This window comes from Podarcis cretensis, assembly GCF_951804945.1.
Source record: "Podarcis cretensis genome assembly, chromosome: 11".
NCBI lineage: Eukaryota > Metazoa > Chordata > Lepidosauria > Squamata > Lacertidae > Podarcis > Podarcis cretensis.
The window spans coordinates 35,780,644-35,798,716 of NC_137180.1; the positions used below are offsets into that span (position 1 = coordinate 35,780,644).

Genomic DNA, 18,073 nt, shown 5'->3' on the forward strand with positions numbered 1-18,073 from the left:
GTGGGTTCAGCGGGATTTACTTCAAAGTAGACATGCACAGGATTTCTCCTAGCACACGCCTTGTCCAAGTGCCCTTTGCATTCTCCATTGGTTACAATAACCTCACAATGCAAAAAAGAACTTAAATCGCACCACCTATTTGTGCACTTAAAAAAGAAATAAACGTAGAGCGTAAACATTCTTAAAACGACTTCATAAATCACCTATAATGATGTGCAATACTTTCCTAAGTTTTTGTTCTGCAAGGAAATTAGTTGGAGAATGTTGTTTATTTGCTTTCCTGAAAGGAGCACTATATGCTGATCTTGAACACACCTCAAAAACTCACCGACTTCTAGCACATTTTTTAAAAAATTGGATTTCGACAATTACTGCATTAATTCAAAATAATATTTCCAACTCTGCGCTCCTAGAAGGCTAATCCTGTCTTACAATTTTGTAAAATAAGAATACTAATATATGCATTCGCAAAATCCTTAAAGGGAAGTACTCCCTTCACCTCAATAAAGTAGTCCTCTCCAGGTTTGGGAAAAGTAGTGTCAGAATCCAAAAAATACTTGCGGGGGGCTATTCTTATCTGCAATGGAACTAAAATGTAGAACCAGGGTATTGAAACCGATCATTATGAACTCCGATTTTTTATATATAACGTTTTAATTGTTCAGCATTTTCATAAGTGACAAACCCTCATACTTGTCTACCATTCTTTCAAATATTTAAAAGCAAAATGTGCGATACTTATTGTCACCCTAAACTTTAGCATAACTTCTTTTCTCTTTAATGCAATACTTTAATGATGCCCACGTAGCGCGGTGACTGCAGTTCTAGTGTGATTACCTTGCAAGGTGGGCACTTATTTGCGACACCGTCATAAAAACCTTAAAACCACAAACAATAACACCCCTCCCCCCCCAATTATCTATTGTATAACCCTGGAGCGGGAGGAAACCCATAGCAATTGTGATGCGGTTGCAATGTAAAATACACTTTAGAAATTCTTAAAAGAATCTACATTTATTTGATTCAAATACAAAAAAGGTGTATTTATAGAAGATTATAGCCTGCAGAAGGCTGAAATTATCCATCACCAAAACAGTTACTTTGTTTTCTTTGGTTAGTCATTGCTCGGGTTTACCCATGTATTTTTAAAATTTATTTGTGAAGGCTTGAAAATCGTATTATCACTGTTTGGAATACCATAGCAGTTCCTAAACCAGGTTCCATGAGTGAGTGAAGTTTAATATGGTCCAGAATTTAAGCTGGTTGGCGTCATGTCTGACTAGAAAGCAAGTCCCCTTCATTCCAGCTGAACTTCCCCAGAGAGAATTTTCAAGATGGCGGCGATCCTGAGTACCTATTTAGAAGCCCAACTGAAAGCAAAGGAAAACTTTCTTCCTACTAAACCCGCATGTTTAGGGTACCAGTCCCACTGAGCAACATGGGGTCCAACGTTAAATGAAGGGGTGGGGGTTTTTTAAGTAAAAGGGGCGCCCTCCAGCATTGCTAGATTGTGGAGGATTCTTCTGAGTTAATTATTTGGTGGAACAACATTTTGCACTCTTTCTTTTCAACCACAGAATTAATAATCTACCCTGGATTTAATTTCTTTTTAAAAATCGTATTCCAAAGATCATAATTATAGGTTAGAAGTTCAAAGGGCAAAGCACTAAATAGGTGAAGGTCTAAAGCCAATTGTGGAATTAATTTTGTTGAAAATTTATTGCTTTATTTTCAAAAATGTGTAAAAAAAAAGTGGTTTTTTGATGTTTTTGTTTTACAATTAGAATGGTACAATAATACTTGGCAGTAATTTTAACAATATTCCTGGTAAAGAATATGCACAAAGTATAAAAGAAAAGAAAAACTCCACAAGCCTATTATGATACAAAAAACAAACACAGGTTAAAATAAGAATTGATAATCTCGACTTTCTTCTGTGTAAACATGTTAATTTTTTTTTTCATATATAAAAGTACATAAGACAAGTGAACTACAATGAAAGAAGATGGGTAAAGCTTCTTTTTGTCGTCCCCCCTGACTCCTATTCATCGTTATTTTTTTTGGGGGGGGGAATTGTTGTAGTTTAGCTGTAATTTAATTTAATCCTTGGACCCGGTAATCTCTGCCTTGGAATGATTTATTTAGAATGCGTGTGCTTGTTAAAGGAAAGAATTAAGGGCCACTTCTTTGACATTTAATCTTTCTGCCTATGCAGCATATAGAAATGGCTTTGCATAAATAGGAGGTACTGAAGAGGACCGAGCCAGGTGGGCCGAAAGACAGAACAAACAAACAAACAAAATGTGGCCTAAATAAAAAATAGAAACAAAAAGTTTCTTTGCCTTCTTTAGCCGGGAAAAAAAACAGCAAAAACAGCCCCATTGGGTCCTACCTTCGGCAAGACAGTTTTTTGTGTGTTTTGTTTTTAACAATTGGAAATCCTAGCAGTAAAGTTCTCGACGTTGGCCAAGGCTGCCCCTTGCTGCAGAGTCCCCAGCGAGGCGGCGACGGAAGAGGACGGAGGCGGCGGCGAGGCCAGCGCAGGCGACGAGGCCATCAGGGACCTGGCCAGGACCGGCAGGACGGCCGCCTGGGAGGCGCAGCTGCTGGCGGCCAGCGGACTCAAGCCGCCGCCGCCGCCGCCGCCGCCGATGATGCTCTCGATGGAGAAGGGCGACCTGGCCAGCGCCGAGCTGCTCTTGGCGGCCGCCGCCTGCAAGGAGGCCGCGAGAGACGGGCTGAGCTGCGCCGGGTAGCCGAAGCTGGTAGTCCTGGCCAGGTCGGCCGCAGGAGACGCAGCAGCCGGAGGCAGCAGCGCGGGCGGCGCCGGAGGAGGAGGCGGCGGCGGCGGCCGCGCCTGGGGCTGGAAGGCGAAGAGAGCCGAGGGAGGCGGGTAAGGCGGCAGCTGCAGGCCGTAGGCGCAGCTATAGGGCCCGTAAGCGAAGGGAGCAGGCGGCGGCGGCGGAGGCGCGGGCGGCGGGTGCTGCTGCTGCTGCCGGGGCGGCGGAGGAGGCGCCTGGCTGGGGTGTTGCTGCGCCGCTTGGAGGAAGGCGGCGGCGGCGGCGGCGGCGGGCTCGAGCCCCCTGAGGAGCAGGTCGGGCGGCTGCAGCAGCGGCTGCCTCTTGAAGCGCTTCCTGCGGCGCAGGAAGGAGCCGTTGTCGAACATGTCGGCCGACTCCGGGTCCAGCGTCCAGTAGTTGCCCTTGCCCGGGTTGCCCGGCTCGCGCGGGATCTTGACGAAGCAGTCGTTGAGCGACAGGTTGTGTCGGATGGAGTTCTGCCACGCGGGGAACTTCTCGCGGTAGTAGGGGAAGCGGGCGCTGATGAACTCGCAGATCTCGCTCAGCGTCAGGCGCTTCTTGGCGCTCTGCAGGATGGCCATGGTGATGAGGGCGATGTACGAGTAAGGCGGCTTCACCAGGCTGTTCTTGGCGCCCGCCGAGACGCCCGCGCCCCCTGAGGCGCCTCGGAAAGAGCCCTGAGGGGAAGAAGAAGAAGAAGAAGAGGAAGACGACGACGAGGAGGAAGGCGACCCGGAGCCGGGGGACTCTCCTCCGGGCCCGCGCGCCCCGGGCGCCTCAGGCAGCGAGGCGGCCTCCTCGTCCTCCTCCTCCTCCTCGTAAGGCCGGCGGCGGAGGGGCTCGTCGTCGTCGTCGTCCTCGTCGTCCTCGTCGTCCCCCTCCTCGTCGTCGTCGTCGCCCTCGCCCACCACGTCGATGTCTGTCTCCTCAGCCAAGGCAGACGCGGCCTCGGACATCTCCGCGCTCAGAGTCATGGCGGGGCGCAGCCGGGCATGGGAGGAGGGGGCTGCCTGGCACAAGGCTGGCGGGGCGGCGAGGGGAGGGCGCCCCGGCTGGGCTCACACGCTTCGCCCCCCGCCGGCCCGCCCGCCCGCCCGCGCTCCCGCCTTCACGCCACGGCCGGAGAAGACAGCGGCGCGAGCGAGGCCGGCGGCGACCGGCCTCTCCAGCTGGGCACCTCCTCGGCGCTGCCCTCTTCCTCGTCGTCCTGCTGAGGAGAAGGCGCTCGCTTGCTGCTGCTGCTGCTGCCGCCGCCGCCGCCACCGCCTCCCTCAGACATGAATGGGTCCAGGGTGGGAAAGGGAGAGCGACTACTATTGGGGAGGGAGAGCGGCGGGCGAGGCGGGCGGGGACGGGGTGGGGGGAAGAGGAGGAGGAGGAGGAGCGGGCGGCGCCCGCGAAGTCTTGAGCAAGATCTTGGCAGCGCCCGGGCTGAGGCCGAAAGGGGGGCGGCCTTTCCTCCCGCCCGCCCGCCTGGGAGGGGGCCGTCACGTGGTTGGAAACGTCAGAGCCGCCGCTGAGAAAACATTCCAGGAATAAAAAAGAAAAGAGGCGTGCGGGGGGGGGGGGGAGAGAGAGACTCGGAATTGCGAGCGGGAGAGGAGAGCAAATAAATAAATAAGCGCCCATCTCGCGCCTTGAATAGCCCCATTGTTGAGCTTTAGGGTGGCGGAGGGAGTCGGGAGAGGCAGCCCTTCCATCTCCAGCGGGCTACTGCTTTCCAGTCAGCCTTGATCCCCTGTTTCACCACCCAGCTCCACCTCCACGGACCTTTCTGGCTTGGAAAGGGGGTGTGTGTCTAATATACAGGTCCTGTATACCTGAAGAAGCGTCTCCACCCCCATCGTTCAGCCCGGACACTGAGATCCAGCGCCGAGGGCCTTCTAGCGGTTCCCTCATTGCGAGGTTACAGGGAACCAGACAGAGGGCCTTCTTGGTAGTGGCGCCCGCCCTGTGGAACACCCTCCCTTCAGATGTGAAGAAAAGAAACAGCTATCTTCTCTTTAGAAGACATCTGAAGACAGCCCTGTTTAGGGAAGTTTTTAATATTTGATGATGCTGTGTTTTTAAGGATAGGGACCCGCCCAGATTGGCTGGGGAGACTCAGCCAGATGGGCGGGGTATAAATAAATTATTATTATTATTATTATTATTATTATTATTATTATTATTAAAGCCGCCTTTGGAACGCCAGGACTCCACCGACACTATCCGATCTCCCCCCCCCCCCCCAGAAAACGCTGGATCTGCCCGAGGTGAGAGAGGTCTCCAGGCTCGCCCTGCGTTACGCAGCTGGCGAGAAGAAGGCAGGCAGGAGGCGGCCCCGCGGAGGTGCTCGTTGTCCCACCCCTGGACCGGACAAGCGGGTTTCCTGGTCGTGGGAAGCTGGACGGAGTGCCGCGTTTCTCAGAAGCCTGTCCTGCTCCTCCTGCCGAGCTGAGTTGACGCCGGGGAGCAGGGGACTGTCGTCCGCGTCTCCGGTGCGCTGTCAAGGGCTCCAGCTACACGCTTGCTGTCGAGGAAAAGGAGGAAGGCGCACGCGAACACACCAGGGGGAAAAGGTTTGAGGTCCAGCAACTAATCGCCGCGGAACTGATTCCTGGGGGGACCACAGCATCCATTTGAAAGGTTGCTCCCAGTCCCCTTAAGTGATGGTGTGCAAACAATTCCAGTGAAATTCGTCCAGAACTTTTCCAAGCTGAGTCCTCCGCGTAGGCAGCCGAATGACACGATTCTGCGGGGACTGCTGCGCAAGCAACGCTTCCCATTCATTTCTAGGAGGGGACTTGCGCGGGAGAACTTCCCGAGGGCTTGTTGTTCCGAAAGAAACCGCTCTTAAAGAATAACAAATTATTTCCCCGCAGAAACAGACAACGGGGATTCGAAGCTAGAAATGTTCCAAATTGAAGAAAAGAAAATTAAACGGAGAATGTGGGAGATGAATAAGATCCTATTTATGTGAAGCACATGAAAGTATTTGGTTTACACACACACACACACACATTCTATTTTTACACCATAGTGAAAGCAAAACAACGCAATAGAAGGATATCAAAATAAGAGCTCGACACTCTGATCCTAAATGAATTCCCTCAGAAATTCCAATGGAATTAAAGAGAGTCCGCCAGAACAGGTTTGAGAGAGCAGAGAGCGCCTGATATTGTCATTCCTTTTATTCATTTGTTTCCGCGAATTTTTCCTGCCCGGTGAAGAAACCTGATCGTCACCGGTATCCTAAAGTTCAGGACCTAGAACAAACCTCTCGGAAAATCTTATTTATTTCCTTGCATCTTTTACTTCCGACCAGAAGTCTTCAGAAATTATAGCTGCTTCACTGTTCTTAACGCTGCGGTCCATTAAGGGTGATTTAAAATATGGTTTGTTTGGGGGATTTAATGAATAATTTATCACACGAGAGGTGTGTATGTATATATATATATAATGGCCAAATGACCACACGGGATTATTCAGGTTTTCTCAAAAAATAACTAACATATGTAACACGTTTCTTTTAAATCAGAACATTATTTACAATACACTGAATACAATACTACCCGCACAGCACAATCATTTGCCATATTTTTTTTTTTTTTTGGGGGGTGATAGTTTCGCATATAAAGAGTTTATCCTGAATAAAATATAATGATAGGAAACTTTCCCACAGATTCCTACCGCCCTTTATCGTATGACCAAAGGTTCCTGAAGTGAAATGCTGCCCTCGTACCGGGAAGCCTAACTACTTTCTGTAGGAAGAAGATGCACTGAAGCTATTTAGCAAATGAGTGAAAAGACAGAAGTCCCGCTTTTTTGTAAAAGTGTTCCAGGCGGTTTACAACACCATAATTTGGAGCCATCTAGGTGGTGGGATTCCCCCCTCCCCAAAGTAATTGGCCTAGAAACATGGGATGTTCATGTCCCACTGATTTCACTGCAAATTATGCCTGTAGCCTGGCCTTAAGAACAGCCAGAACTCAGGCTGTCAAAATACAGTTAAGAATTAACAGATGTCACGAAAGTCGGTGGCGAAAGTCCCACATATCTTAACGGAGCGGGGCTTTAACATCAGGTCCTTCTACTCAGGCTTGTTTGACAACTAGTTTTATCACCAAATATTTTAGAATAAAACATCTACTCTCACAAGGAGGCGGGCATGGAGAAATGAACAATTTATAGCTATTTAGGATGATGAATAAGAAAGCAAGACGTTTATTTCCCTCTTACACAGCTTTTTAAAAAAGAAATCTACCAAGTTGAAAAGTCTTCTACAGTGATGATGATGATGATGATGATGATTTCACTTTTCCGAATATTTGAGTGTTTAGGTTGGAATTAGGTGACCTGCGAGAAGGCAGACTTAGAAGCATTTAGTTGGAAATGTCTGATATTATGGGATGCTAAGTAATTGCAGAAGGAGATTATACCAAAGTCTTTAAATGCAACTGAAGAATGTATCTAAATTGGGATGGAAGCGGCTGCATATTTGCTTGGTAGTAAGTCGCGCTGCACTCAATAGGGCTTACACCCAAGCAAGCAAGCGGATCTCAGCTTTGCCTCCTGAGAGTGAAGCCTGAACTTATTCTCATTCACATCGCTGAGACTTGAAAAGGTTCACCTGGAAGTGGAAGATGTCTAAGAGAGCCAGGCAGGCGCAAGTCCCATCATTGTAGCCTCAACCTAAAAGCATTTAATTGGACACGAACCTCACCAATTTCAGCAAAACATCCCTCCAAGTAAGCGTGCTTAGGATAGCAGCCTAAACACCAAAGAAGAAGAGCCAAGATTAAAATACTGAGCGATTAGGTGAAACCCACCAAAGGCCCTCAGTCAATCAGACACAGAAATTCAGCCCATTTCCTTTGGAGATCTTACTTTTAGGTCAAGCCTGATCTCACCCCGGGTCGTATTTCTGGGGAGGAGAAGGTTGCGTTGCTTTAGCGAAGCTCTCGAGCTCTTAAATGCGGCTGGAGAGCCACTTTTGCCAACCAGGCGCCCGCCAGGAGTTTTGGACTACAAAACCACCAGCGGCTGGGGATCATGGGAGTTGTAGTCCAAAGCATCCGGAGAGCTCCAGGAAGGCTGCTTGGGGGCTCCCTGTTGTGGCTCATCGATCACATCTGTCTCTCACCCGTCCTCCCAAACCTCGGTGGGGGAGGCGAGACAAGCAGCCAAGGCCACCCCCAGGAGAAGGGCGAGCAGAGGGGGATGCGGGAGTGCGGAGAGACGGGGAAAGCCCCGGTGCCCAGGCTCTCCAGAAACTCCCAGCGCAAGGAAGGGAGCAGCGTCGTCATGGCCTTTGGGCTAAATCTTTGCTTGTTTCAGACGGTACCTTGCGAGTGATCTTGCCTCCTCCCTCTAGTGGTTGTCTTGCGCAATTACCCGCCTTCCCTCCTCGCGCAGCAAATCTCTTTTTCCCTTATTTTTTTCCGGAGGTCCGACCTAGCAGGTGAAGAGCGCCATCTAGAGGCCACAGGCACGCAGGGAGCGACGGGCTGCTGCGTGAAACTTGACCGGTCTCTCCTGGGGCAGTTGCAAGTCAGACATTAAAAAGCGTTACCATCAGGGGTCCTCACGGCAGATTGCTTTAGACGCCTGTTGAAAACCGTTTTGCTTCTGTCAGCCTATCCAGACGCACGATGGAGTTAGTCCGGGAGTGTAACCCGAGGGTCTGCCTAGCATATTGGAGTCAGAGTGGCGTGGTGTTTAGAGCGTTGGAACAGGAGATGGTCAGTGCTGCCCTCGGCCAAACACTATAAAAAGGTAAAGGGACCCCTGACCATTAGGTCCAGTCGTGGCTGACTCTGGGGTTGCGGCACTCATCTCGCTTTATTGGCCAAGGGAGCCGGCGTACAGCTTCCAGATCATGTGGCCAGCATGACTAAGCCGCTTCTGGTGAACCAGAGCAGCACATGGAAACGCCGTTTACCTTCCCGCCAGAGGGGTACCTATTTATCTACGTGCTTTCGAACTGCTAGGTTGGCAGGAACAGGGACCGAGCAATGGGAGCTCACCCCACTGCGGGGATTCGAACCACCGACCTTCTGATTGGCAAGCCCTAGGCTCTGTGGTTTAACCCACAGCACCACCCGTGCCCTGGTCAAACATTATATTCACGCGTAAACCAGGGGTGAAACGAGGCTTTATTTCACATGGGTCAAAGACTCAGTTTGGCACCCTCCCACACGCAGGGGGAACCTCTGGAGGCTTCACCCAGGGCAAAAAACCTGGCTAGCCCCCCCCCCCCAACTACCTTACAAGGTTGTTGTGAGTCCTTGTCTCTTCTTGCTTTTGACTTGCTTCCTACTCCTTCCTACTCCTTCATCCTTAGGTATGTGAGCTGCATATTTTATTATTAATAGAGATGCAGAAACAAAGTAGGACATTCCAGAGTTTTCACAAAGTTTACAAGCAATTATTTCACAGGAGAGTTATCGAAGCAGAAAAGTTAACTTAATTTCTCTAATTTTTAACCTACTGCATATAAAAATGATACAAACTGACGAAAAACAGTGTAGCATATTGGGGTTCACTGCTTCTGCAATACTTCATTAAATGTGTTTCAACCCTGTTTTTCTTCTCAAGTATGTTAGGTTTGCCATGAGAGTGTAGTAGTCCCATAAATATCCAACAAATATCTAACAAATGAGTCGGGGAGGCTGATGGCCCAATTGGCCATTGAAAACGATCTTTGCATCGCAAATGGCAACGTTACTCCCTTGTCCTCGCAGCAGTTAACGTGCATCTCTTCCCGGGGAACCAGTGTTGTCAACTACATTCTATTGACCCCGGAGCTATTCTCAATCTCTACAAAAATGGAAGTGGCTGAATATTTTGGTGGTGACCACCTTCCATTGACCCTATTGTTAAACCTAATAGAGCCATTCTCAGTCCCCTCAAACTATAGTTCCACAGCACAAAGCTACCCTGTATACAAAACAAAGAAATGGACAAGCCTCAGCTCCTCTCTTGCCCTGGACATACAAAAATCATTTGATATGCTTGCAGTTCCTTCTGACTCAATTCTGCCCGCTAACCAATATCGGAAATTAATTGATGCTTTTTCAACAACTTACATAACCACCACCTCGCCTACCCACCAACGCCTCTTCTCTGAATCATCTTGGTTTGACAAGGAATGTAAAGTCCTAAGAAGGCGAATTAGGAAAATGGTCAGAATCATCAAATTTTCCAACGACCCCCAAACCTGTGCAGAACTTCTAGATATTAAAAGACATACAGAAACATGATTCATTGCAAGAAACAGCCCCCGCCACTTAATGGATCCAATTGGCTTCCAGAGAGTGGTAGGGGATGCTTTATCCCAAGTTGATGGCCTTTCAGCTGATTCCCTGGTGGCACGCTGGAATGCGGAGTTAACCAGGGCTATTGACTGTCTGGCTCCGAAGCGCCCTCTCCGATTGCATGGAGCCCGGACAGCCCCGTGGTTCTCCCCGGAGCTGAGGGTGATGAAACAATCGTTGAGACGGCTAGAGCGCCGGTGGCGGAAAACTCATTCTGAATCAGACCGGACACGGGTTAGAGCTCAACGTCGAGCCTACCAAGTGGCAATGGCGACGGCGAAGAGGGCCTTCTTCGCCGCCTCCATTGCATCTGCAGAAAACAGCAGCAGGAGACTTTTTCAGGTGGTTCGCAGTTTATCGGAACCACCTGTACCACCGGGGCCTGGTAGGGACCCCAAGATCTCCTGCAATGCTTTTGCAAAGTTTTTTGCAGATAAAATCGCTCAGATTCAGAAGGAAGTAGACTCCACAGTGGGAGCAGGGCCAGGGCGGGAGAGTGCTAGAGTTCTGTCTGGTCCTGTTATATGGGATCAATTCCAATCTGTTACCTCCGAGGATGTGGACAGGCTGCTTGGACGAGTGAAACCGACCACCTGTCTTCTTGATCCTTGCCCGTCCTGGCTGATAAAAGCGAGCCGGGAAGGGCTGGGCGATGGGCTTTGCGGGGTGGTGAATGCTTCCCTCTGTGAGGGAGCCTTCCCAGACCCGCTGAAAGAGGCGGTCATTAAACCGCTTCTTAAAAAAACATCTTTAGACCCGGCCAATTTGGCCAACTATCGCCCAGTCTCAAATCTTCCATTCTTGGGCAAGGTGATTGAGCGGGTGGTTGCTGAACAACTCCAAGCACGCCTGGAGGAAACGGACCATTTGGATCCCTTCCAATCGGGATTCAGGCCTCACCATGGGACTGAAACTGCCTTGGTCGCGCTGGTTGATGATCTCCGGCGGGCTAGGGACAAAGGTGAGAGCTGTTTCCTAGTTCTGCTGGATCTCTCAGCGGCCTTTGACACCATCGACCATAACATCCTTCTGGACCGTCTAGAGGGGCTGGGAGCTGGGGGCACTGTTATACAGTGGTTCCGCTCCTTCCTCCTGGGCCGTGTTCAGAAAGTGGTGGTGGGGGATGAGTGTTCAGACCCTTGGGCCCTCACTTGTGGGGTACCTCAGGGTTCCGTCCTCTCCCCCATGCTTTTTAACATCTATATGAAGCCGCTGGGAGAGATCATCAGGGGGTTTGGACTGGGTGTTCATCAGTATGCAGATGACACCCAGCTCTACCTCTCCTTTAAATCAGAACCAGTGAAGGCGGTGAAGGTCCTGTGTGAGTGCCTGGAGGCGGTTGGAGGTTGGATGGCGGCTAACAGATTGAGGTTGAATCCTGACAAGACAGAAGTACTGTTTTTGGGGGACAGGAGGCGGGCAGGTGTGGAGGATTCCCTGGTCCTGAATGGGGTAACTGTGCCCCTGAAGGACCAGGTGCGCAGCCTGGGAGTCATTTTGGACTCACAGCTGTCCATGGAGGCGCAGGTTAACTCTGTGTCCAGGGCAGCTGCCTACCAGCTCCACCTGGTACGCAGGCTAAGACCCTACCTTCCCGCGGACTGTCTCGCCAGAGTGGTGCATGCTCTGGTTATCTCACGCTTGGACTACTGCAACGCGCTCTACGTGGGGCTACCTTTGAAGGTGACCCGGAAACTGCAATTAATCCAGAATGCGGCAGCTAGACTGGTGACTGGGAGTGGCCGCCGGGACCACATAACACCGGTTCTGAGAGATCTGCACTGGCTCCCAGTACGTTTCCGAGCACGGTTCAAAGTGTTGGTGCTGACCTTTAAAGCCCTAAACGGCCTCGGTCCTGTATACCTGAAGGAGCATCTCCACCCCCATCGTTCAGCCCGGACACTGAGATCCAGCGCCGAGGGCCTTCTGGCGGTTCCCTCATTGCGAGAAGTGAGGCTACAGGGAACCAGGCAGAGGGCCTTCTCGGTAGTGGCGCCCGACCTGTGGAACGCCCTCCCATCAGATGTCAAAGAGATAAAGAATTACCTGACATTCAGAAGACATCTTAAGGCAGCCCTGTTCAGGGAAGTTTTTAATATGTAATGCTGTATTGTTTTTAACACTGATTGGGAGCCGCCCAGAGTGGCTGGGGAGACTCAGCCAGATGGGCGGGGTATAAATAATAAATTATTATTATTATTATTATTATAACACATCCTTGAGGCTTGGTCCACTCTTCGCTCGGCTGTAGAGAGGCATGACTCCCGCTCCTTCTGGCGCTTAGTTAGGCCTTTGGCACCATTCAATTCAGCTACCCTAATTTCCGCTAATGAATGGATCGCCTATTATTCAGCCAGTTTCGCTTCTCCAAATCATCTTACAGATCACCTTCAATCCCCGTTGGACCTCTGTTCCTGTTCTCTTAGTACTACCTCTTCAGTAAATTTTACTTCAACCCGCATTTTCAACATCATAATGTCCATGCGAAGGAATAAGGCCCCCGGCCCAGACATGGTCCCGTTGGACCTTTTCCTGACTGATCCTCTTTGGTGGAGTGAACAGCTGACTCCTGTATTCACCGCTATCTCTTCCGCCCTAGACAACCCCGACTCCTGGAGAGAAGCTACAATAGTTCCGATTTTCAAAGGCGGCCAGCCAAACACCCCTAGGAACTATCGCCCCATCAGTTTACTATCTATTCCGGGGAAAATATTTGCCGCTGTTTTACTGGAAGAACTCCTTTCATGGGTACATGAGAGAAACATTCTACCGCCAGAACAGATTGGCTTCCAGAAGTCAGCATCAACCATGGACCACTGTCTAACTCTTTATCACCTTGCCAGTAAATACACTGCACCAAGGCAAGGCCACCTGTTTGCCGCTTTCATGGACCTGGAGGCCGCCTTTGATTCCATTCCTAGGCAAAGATTATGGTCCAAACTTGCCCATCTGGGAATTGATCCGCACCTCCTCTCTCTAATTATTTCCCTTTATTCAAACACCACAGCTCGCGTTCGAATTGATCCCAACGGCTCCCTTACCACTCCATTTCCAACGGCCAGGGGCGTCCGACAAGGTTGTCTCTTGGCCCCTTTACTGTTTAATCTTTATCTTCATGATGCTCTTTCCCCTTTGAAGCTAGCAACTAAGTATCCTCCTCACCTAGCAGGCCACCCCGTTGCTTCCCTTTTCTATGCAGATGATGTCGTCATCTTATCCAGAACAGCTGCGGACCTAGCAAATGCAGTTAATGCATTTATTGCTTATTGTAAGGCGGAAGCTCTTAATATTAATTATAAAAAATCGAAAGTCCTCCACTTCACTCGTTCCCGTAAACTCAAGCTGGAGCCGCTTAAGATCACAGGTGGCTACTTAGAAAAGGTAAAAGCCTTTAAATATCTAGGCTTAATATTTACTTATAATCTCTCCTGGACCACCCATCTACAATCTGCCTCTCTTGCTGCAACCACGACCTCTAATGCCATTGTCCGATTTTATCATCAGAAGGGCGGCAAACACCTTCCAGCAGCAATTCAAATATTTAATGCCAAAGTTGTCCCTAAATTATTATATGGCTGCGAAGTATGGACTACAGCAATATCAGGTAACTTGGATCGCCCACTTCACATGTTTCTGAGATCTCTTTCCGGTGTCCCGAGATGTGTCTCAGGTGCAGCCCTACGACTTGAGTTCGCCCAGCCCTCAATTGTAAAACGAGCATGGAGTCGAGCCATTTCCTATAGCTCCAACCTACTAGCATCGGATGCTCGAATGAGAGGTGGTTTCTCCAATCTGATCTTAAGAGATATTCATACTTCTCCTTGGAAAACTACAATTACTCTAAAATTCCGCTCTCTTCTCAATTTGAACCGCAAAACTGTTTTTAACTTAGAGTATATTAGCCCGGCGGCCCTACCTCTAATCAAAAAGAAGCTACAGCAACTTGACTTCTCTAGCACAGCTTCCCATGCAAGAGGGCCGTGTTCAGGCTTAGCCCTAGCTATTCCACCCCCTGAAGGGATCCCTCTATACTGCTTCACAATTCCTTCGGAGGCTAAGCGAAGGGCCTTTACCTGTGCCCGTCTCAACTGTTTTCCTACAGCAGTTCTGTCGGGTCGTTACTCCAGAGTTTCCATCGCAAATAGAACATGCTTCTGTCATGACACGGCTCTGGAGACTATGGAACATGTAATGCTCTTCTGTCCCAACTGGACAGAAGAAAGATCTCGGTTTCTAACTCCTCTCGTGAACAAGCTTCATCTCCCAACCCAGCCTTGGATAGTGTCCCTTCTTCTGCAGGATTCTGACTGTTGGATTACCGAGATGACAGCTAATTTCCTGCTTAGTGTGATGAAGAGGAAAGCGGCACCAACTTCTTCTTTAATACCACAGATGTAATCGATACGCCGCACAATCGAATTTGTTTTTGTATTCTCAGTCACTCGATGTTTTAAATCCCCCGTTACTTTTGTTATCCCCATTTTTTCAAAGTATTTGCCCAGGATGACATCCACTTTTATCTCCCCACCCCTATTCCATGTTGTTATTTCTATGTATATTATGCTATGGCCACATGGCTAATGCAATAAAATCAATGTGTGATTAATATCCAACCAGTCCTTCATAGTATGCTGACTCCATTCTTTTTGCATAAAGTATTGCTGTCCATGGGATGTGGGTGGTGCTGTGGTCTAAACCACTGAGCCTAGGGCTGCCAATTGGAAGGTCAGCGGTTCGAATCCCCGCAACAGGGTGAGCTCCCATTGCTCGGTCCCTGCTCCTGCCAACCCAGCTGTTTGAAAGCACGTCAAAGTGCAAGTAGATAAATAGGTACCGCTCCGGTGGGAAGGTAAATGGTGCTTCCGTGTGCTGCTCTGGTTTCGCCAGAAGCGGCTTAAGTCATGCTGGCCACATGACCTGGAAAAACTGTCTGCAGACAAACGTCGGCTTCCTCGGCCAGTAGAGCGAGATGAGCACAGCAACTCCAGAGTTGTTCGTGACTGGACTTAACTGTCAGGGGCCCTTTATCGTTACCTTTTATTGCTGTCCACACCCTAATCGCCTACCAGCAAGAGACTTCAAGAGTTCCAGGGTTTGGTTTCCTCGAACACAAGGTCAATAGAGACTGTGGTGTCTTAAGGATAAATGGTTTTATTTACACATATATACAACCTGAACATAGGGTGGAGGAGCCCCAGCCGATCTTGCTTCCCTATTAAGTTTCCTGGGAACCCCCAACCACAGCCAACCCCAACGATGAACACATGTACAAACTGACATACAATCAAGTTACAAAAATTTCAAGCACTTCATGCACCCCACCCCATGGATCTACTCCTGAATAGACATGCATAGAATTATGTTGTGAGGCCATTATATGCAGACCCTCATGGTCCTATGAAGTTTTACTCACAGTGTGGGAAGATGCTCATAGTATGGAAAAGAAAACAAAGTTTTCAGGTCATAAGATAAAGATAGCCCAAGTAGTTTTAATTGCTTTGTAGGATTAGGGTCAAAGTTCCAGCAATGTTGTTCAGATACTCCTAGGAAACCCAAAAGAGGAATAGGATGTAGATATGCACTCCCTTGTTTGCCATCAACATCTGGTAACCAAAAGTGCATTTGATTATCTGTATGGAACATTAATACATAGATGATTCATGTTTGATGCTTGTGTCTGGAAGTCATTCCAAGTCTGAGTGCATTTCACTGAAAGTACTATTTATTTTCCACAGAAATTAGCTTGCAAATAAGCATTTCAGAAACACTTGGTAGATATTGTTACTTGCATCTTATGTTTATATAAGGAAAACAGAAACTCAAATAGGAACTGAGAACTGTTGTACCAGTGCTGGATTGCGTCTCATTAGTACTGTCCTTTTTGCATCTGGTGATTCTGGCTAATGTTTTTGTTTGTGAGTTTGTAACTCAGCCACATTCCTGTACATAGCTGTCAACTTACAGATTTGAAAATAAGGGACCAGCAGCCTCGAAAATAAGGGATCAGCAGCCAAAATAAGGGATTTTAGTCAACCAGCTGAAATACGAAGTTAAAAGAGACCAGATAATTTTGGAGAGCAGCACTGGTTTTTAGCCCTTCATTTCCAGAGGTTGCTGCTCAAGACACCAGCTGATGAAACACTGCAATTAAATAACTACAAGCAGCAACCACTTATCGCACAAAACGAAGTCCAAGCTACAAAGCTGCTGCTGCAGTTCTGTATCTTTTCTCTCATGCTCCATCTGCAGCTCTCAGTTCCATCAAGCGGGGCGGGAGGAAAAGGAGGGGAATAGCACCCGAAGTAAACCCGCAGAACAGACCATCTATGCTAGTCTACCACTACAAATCTATGGGAGAAGCGCTTGCGGTCCTTCCTCCGCTTTCCCCCCTGTATGGTTAGCCCTTGGAACACCTGCCTGCGCCTCTCTCTGAACTGCTTTCTCTATGGTTGCCCTCGCTCTCCTCTCAAGGCTCCTCAGCAATTCATAGGGCGCGCCAGGCTGCCCATCTCATCTGGGTCCTTCAACAGCGCAGCCGCAGTACGGCCTAGCGGGAGTGGCGGTGACAGGAAGAGGGGAGGCCCCAGGCAGAGACACTCAGTTTGGTGGCAGTGAGGAGGATGGCGGCGGAAGGGCCCGAGGCTCCCGCCAGTCCTGGCAGGGCGGGGCTCCCGGGGACCGAGGATAGTGAGAGGAAGCCAGATGGGGGTGGGCTGGGCAAGCAACACAGTTGGAGCCTCCCTCCTCCCTAGCTGGCAGGCAGGGAGGCAGAGGAGCTGCTTCCTTTGAAACCCGGGAAATTTAAGGGACATCATCAATAAGGGACAGCAGCGGGACACGGTGCTGGGATAAGGGAGTTTCCCGCCAAATAAGGGACGGTTGACAGCTATGTTCCTGTACCCTCAAGAGCTGTCATCAGCATGCACAAGAAAGGGGTGGCAGATCCTGGTATGATCTAGCAGACAGCACTACTTCTGGATGTAATGCTGGGGGGCCAGGTGTTACTGCCTCCCCAACTCTCCCTGCAAGGAAAAAAGTGAGTATGAGGGGAAGAAGGTTCAGCTTGCTTATTGCTGTGCTTGTTTTCTTCTTGCAGGGAGCTCTTTTTCCATAGGGAAATATTTAAAAAGTGTGCCTATGGACTGAACTTTGATTTTAACTTTAGCTCTAAGAGTTCTGACACTTGCTTTGATTCAAGCTCTTGATGATGATGCCAACAATCACTTTCATTTATTGCAACTTAGGTCTGTGTGGTGTGAATCAGTCTACCACAGGGATGGAATTCTAACTCAAGGTGGCGATATATGAGACACCAAAGACATTACAACTACCCAAGGCACCTCAGATGCCACAGGACTCAGGTTCAAACCCCCACTAGGCTATGAAGCTGATTGAGCAATATGGGACCAGTCGTTCTCTCTCAGCCTAGCCTAGCCCACCCTCACAGGATTATTGTGAGGGTTAAATGGGCAGGGCAGGAACCATGTGCAATGCCAGGCCTATTTTTCAAGAAAAAGAGGTGCTGCCGGAACCCTTGTGCTCTTATAATGGGCAATGGTGCCCACCTGAGAGGTGCTGTAACTAAGTTCCAGTGAGTTCTGGCTGAAAAAAATGCCTGTGCAAATGTCTTTTGCTTCCTGGAGGATAAATGAATGTATTAATTCTGGAGCATTCTGAACCCTGCTGTAGTAAAGGCGTTAAATTGTATAAATATATAAAACAGAAAAGTAGACAAAGTTAATTTTGTAAATACTTCAATTGTGCTCTATGAACACAGAAACCTCTCAATAAGAACTAGATGGCCTTCACAATAAATAGGTAGGCTAGGCGACCAGTTTCCCTAGTTTTCCTAATAGTAGTAGTAGTAATTTGTTTATTTATTAAATTTATATGCCACCCTATACCCACAGGTCTCAGGGCGGTTCACAGGATAAAATCACAAAATAAAATCACAAAATACATAATAAAAACCAA

The 18,073-nt window shown here is 48.8% G+C and overlaps 1 protein-coding gene across 1 annotated transcript; it reads right to left on the minus strand.

Moving 5' to 3' along the window:
• Positions 1 to 995: 995 nt before the first annotated feature.
• Positions 996 to 4,266, minus strand: FOXD1 (forkhead box D1). The gene has a single exon (XM_079995688.1). The coding sequence runs from the start codon at positions 3,773 to 3,775 to the stop codon at positions 2,426 to 2,428; it is 1,350 nt and encodes a 449-aa protein (XP_079851814.1). The 5' UTR covers positions 3,776 to 4,266; the 3' UTR covers positions 996 to 2,425.
• Between the last annotated feature and the right edge of the window lie 13,807 nt (positions 4,267 to 18,073).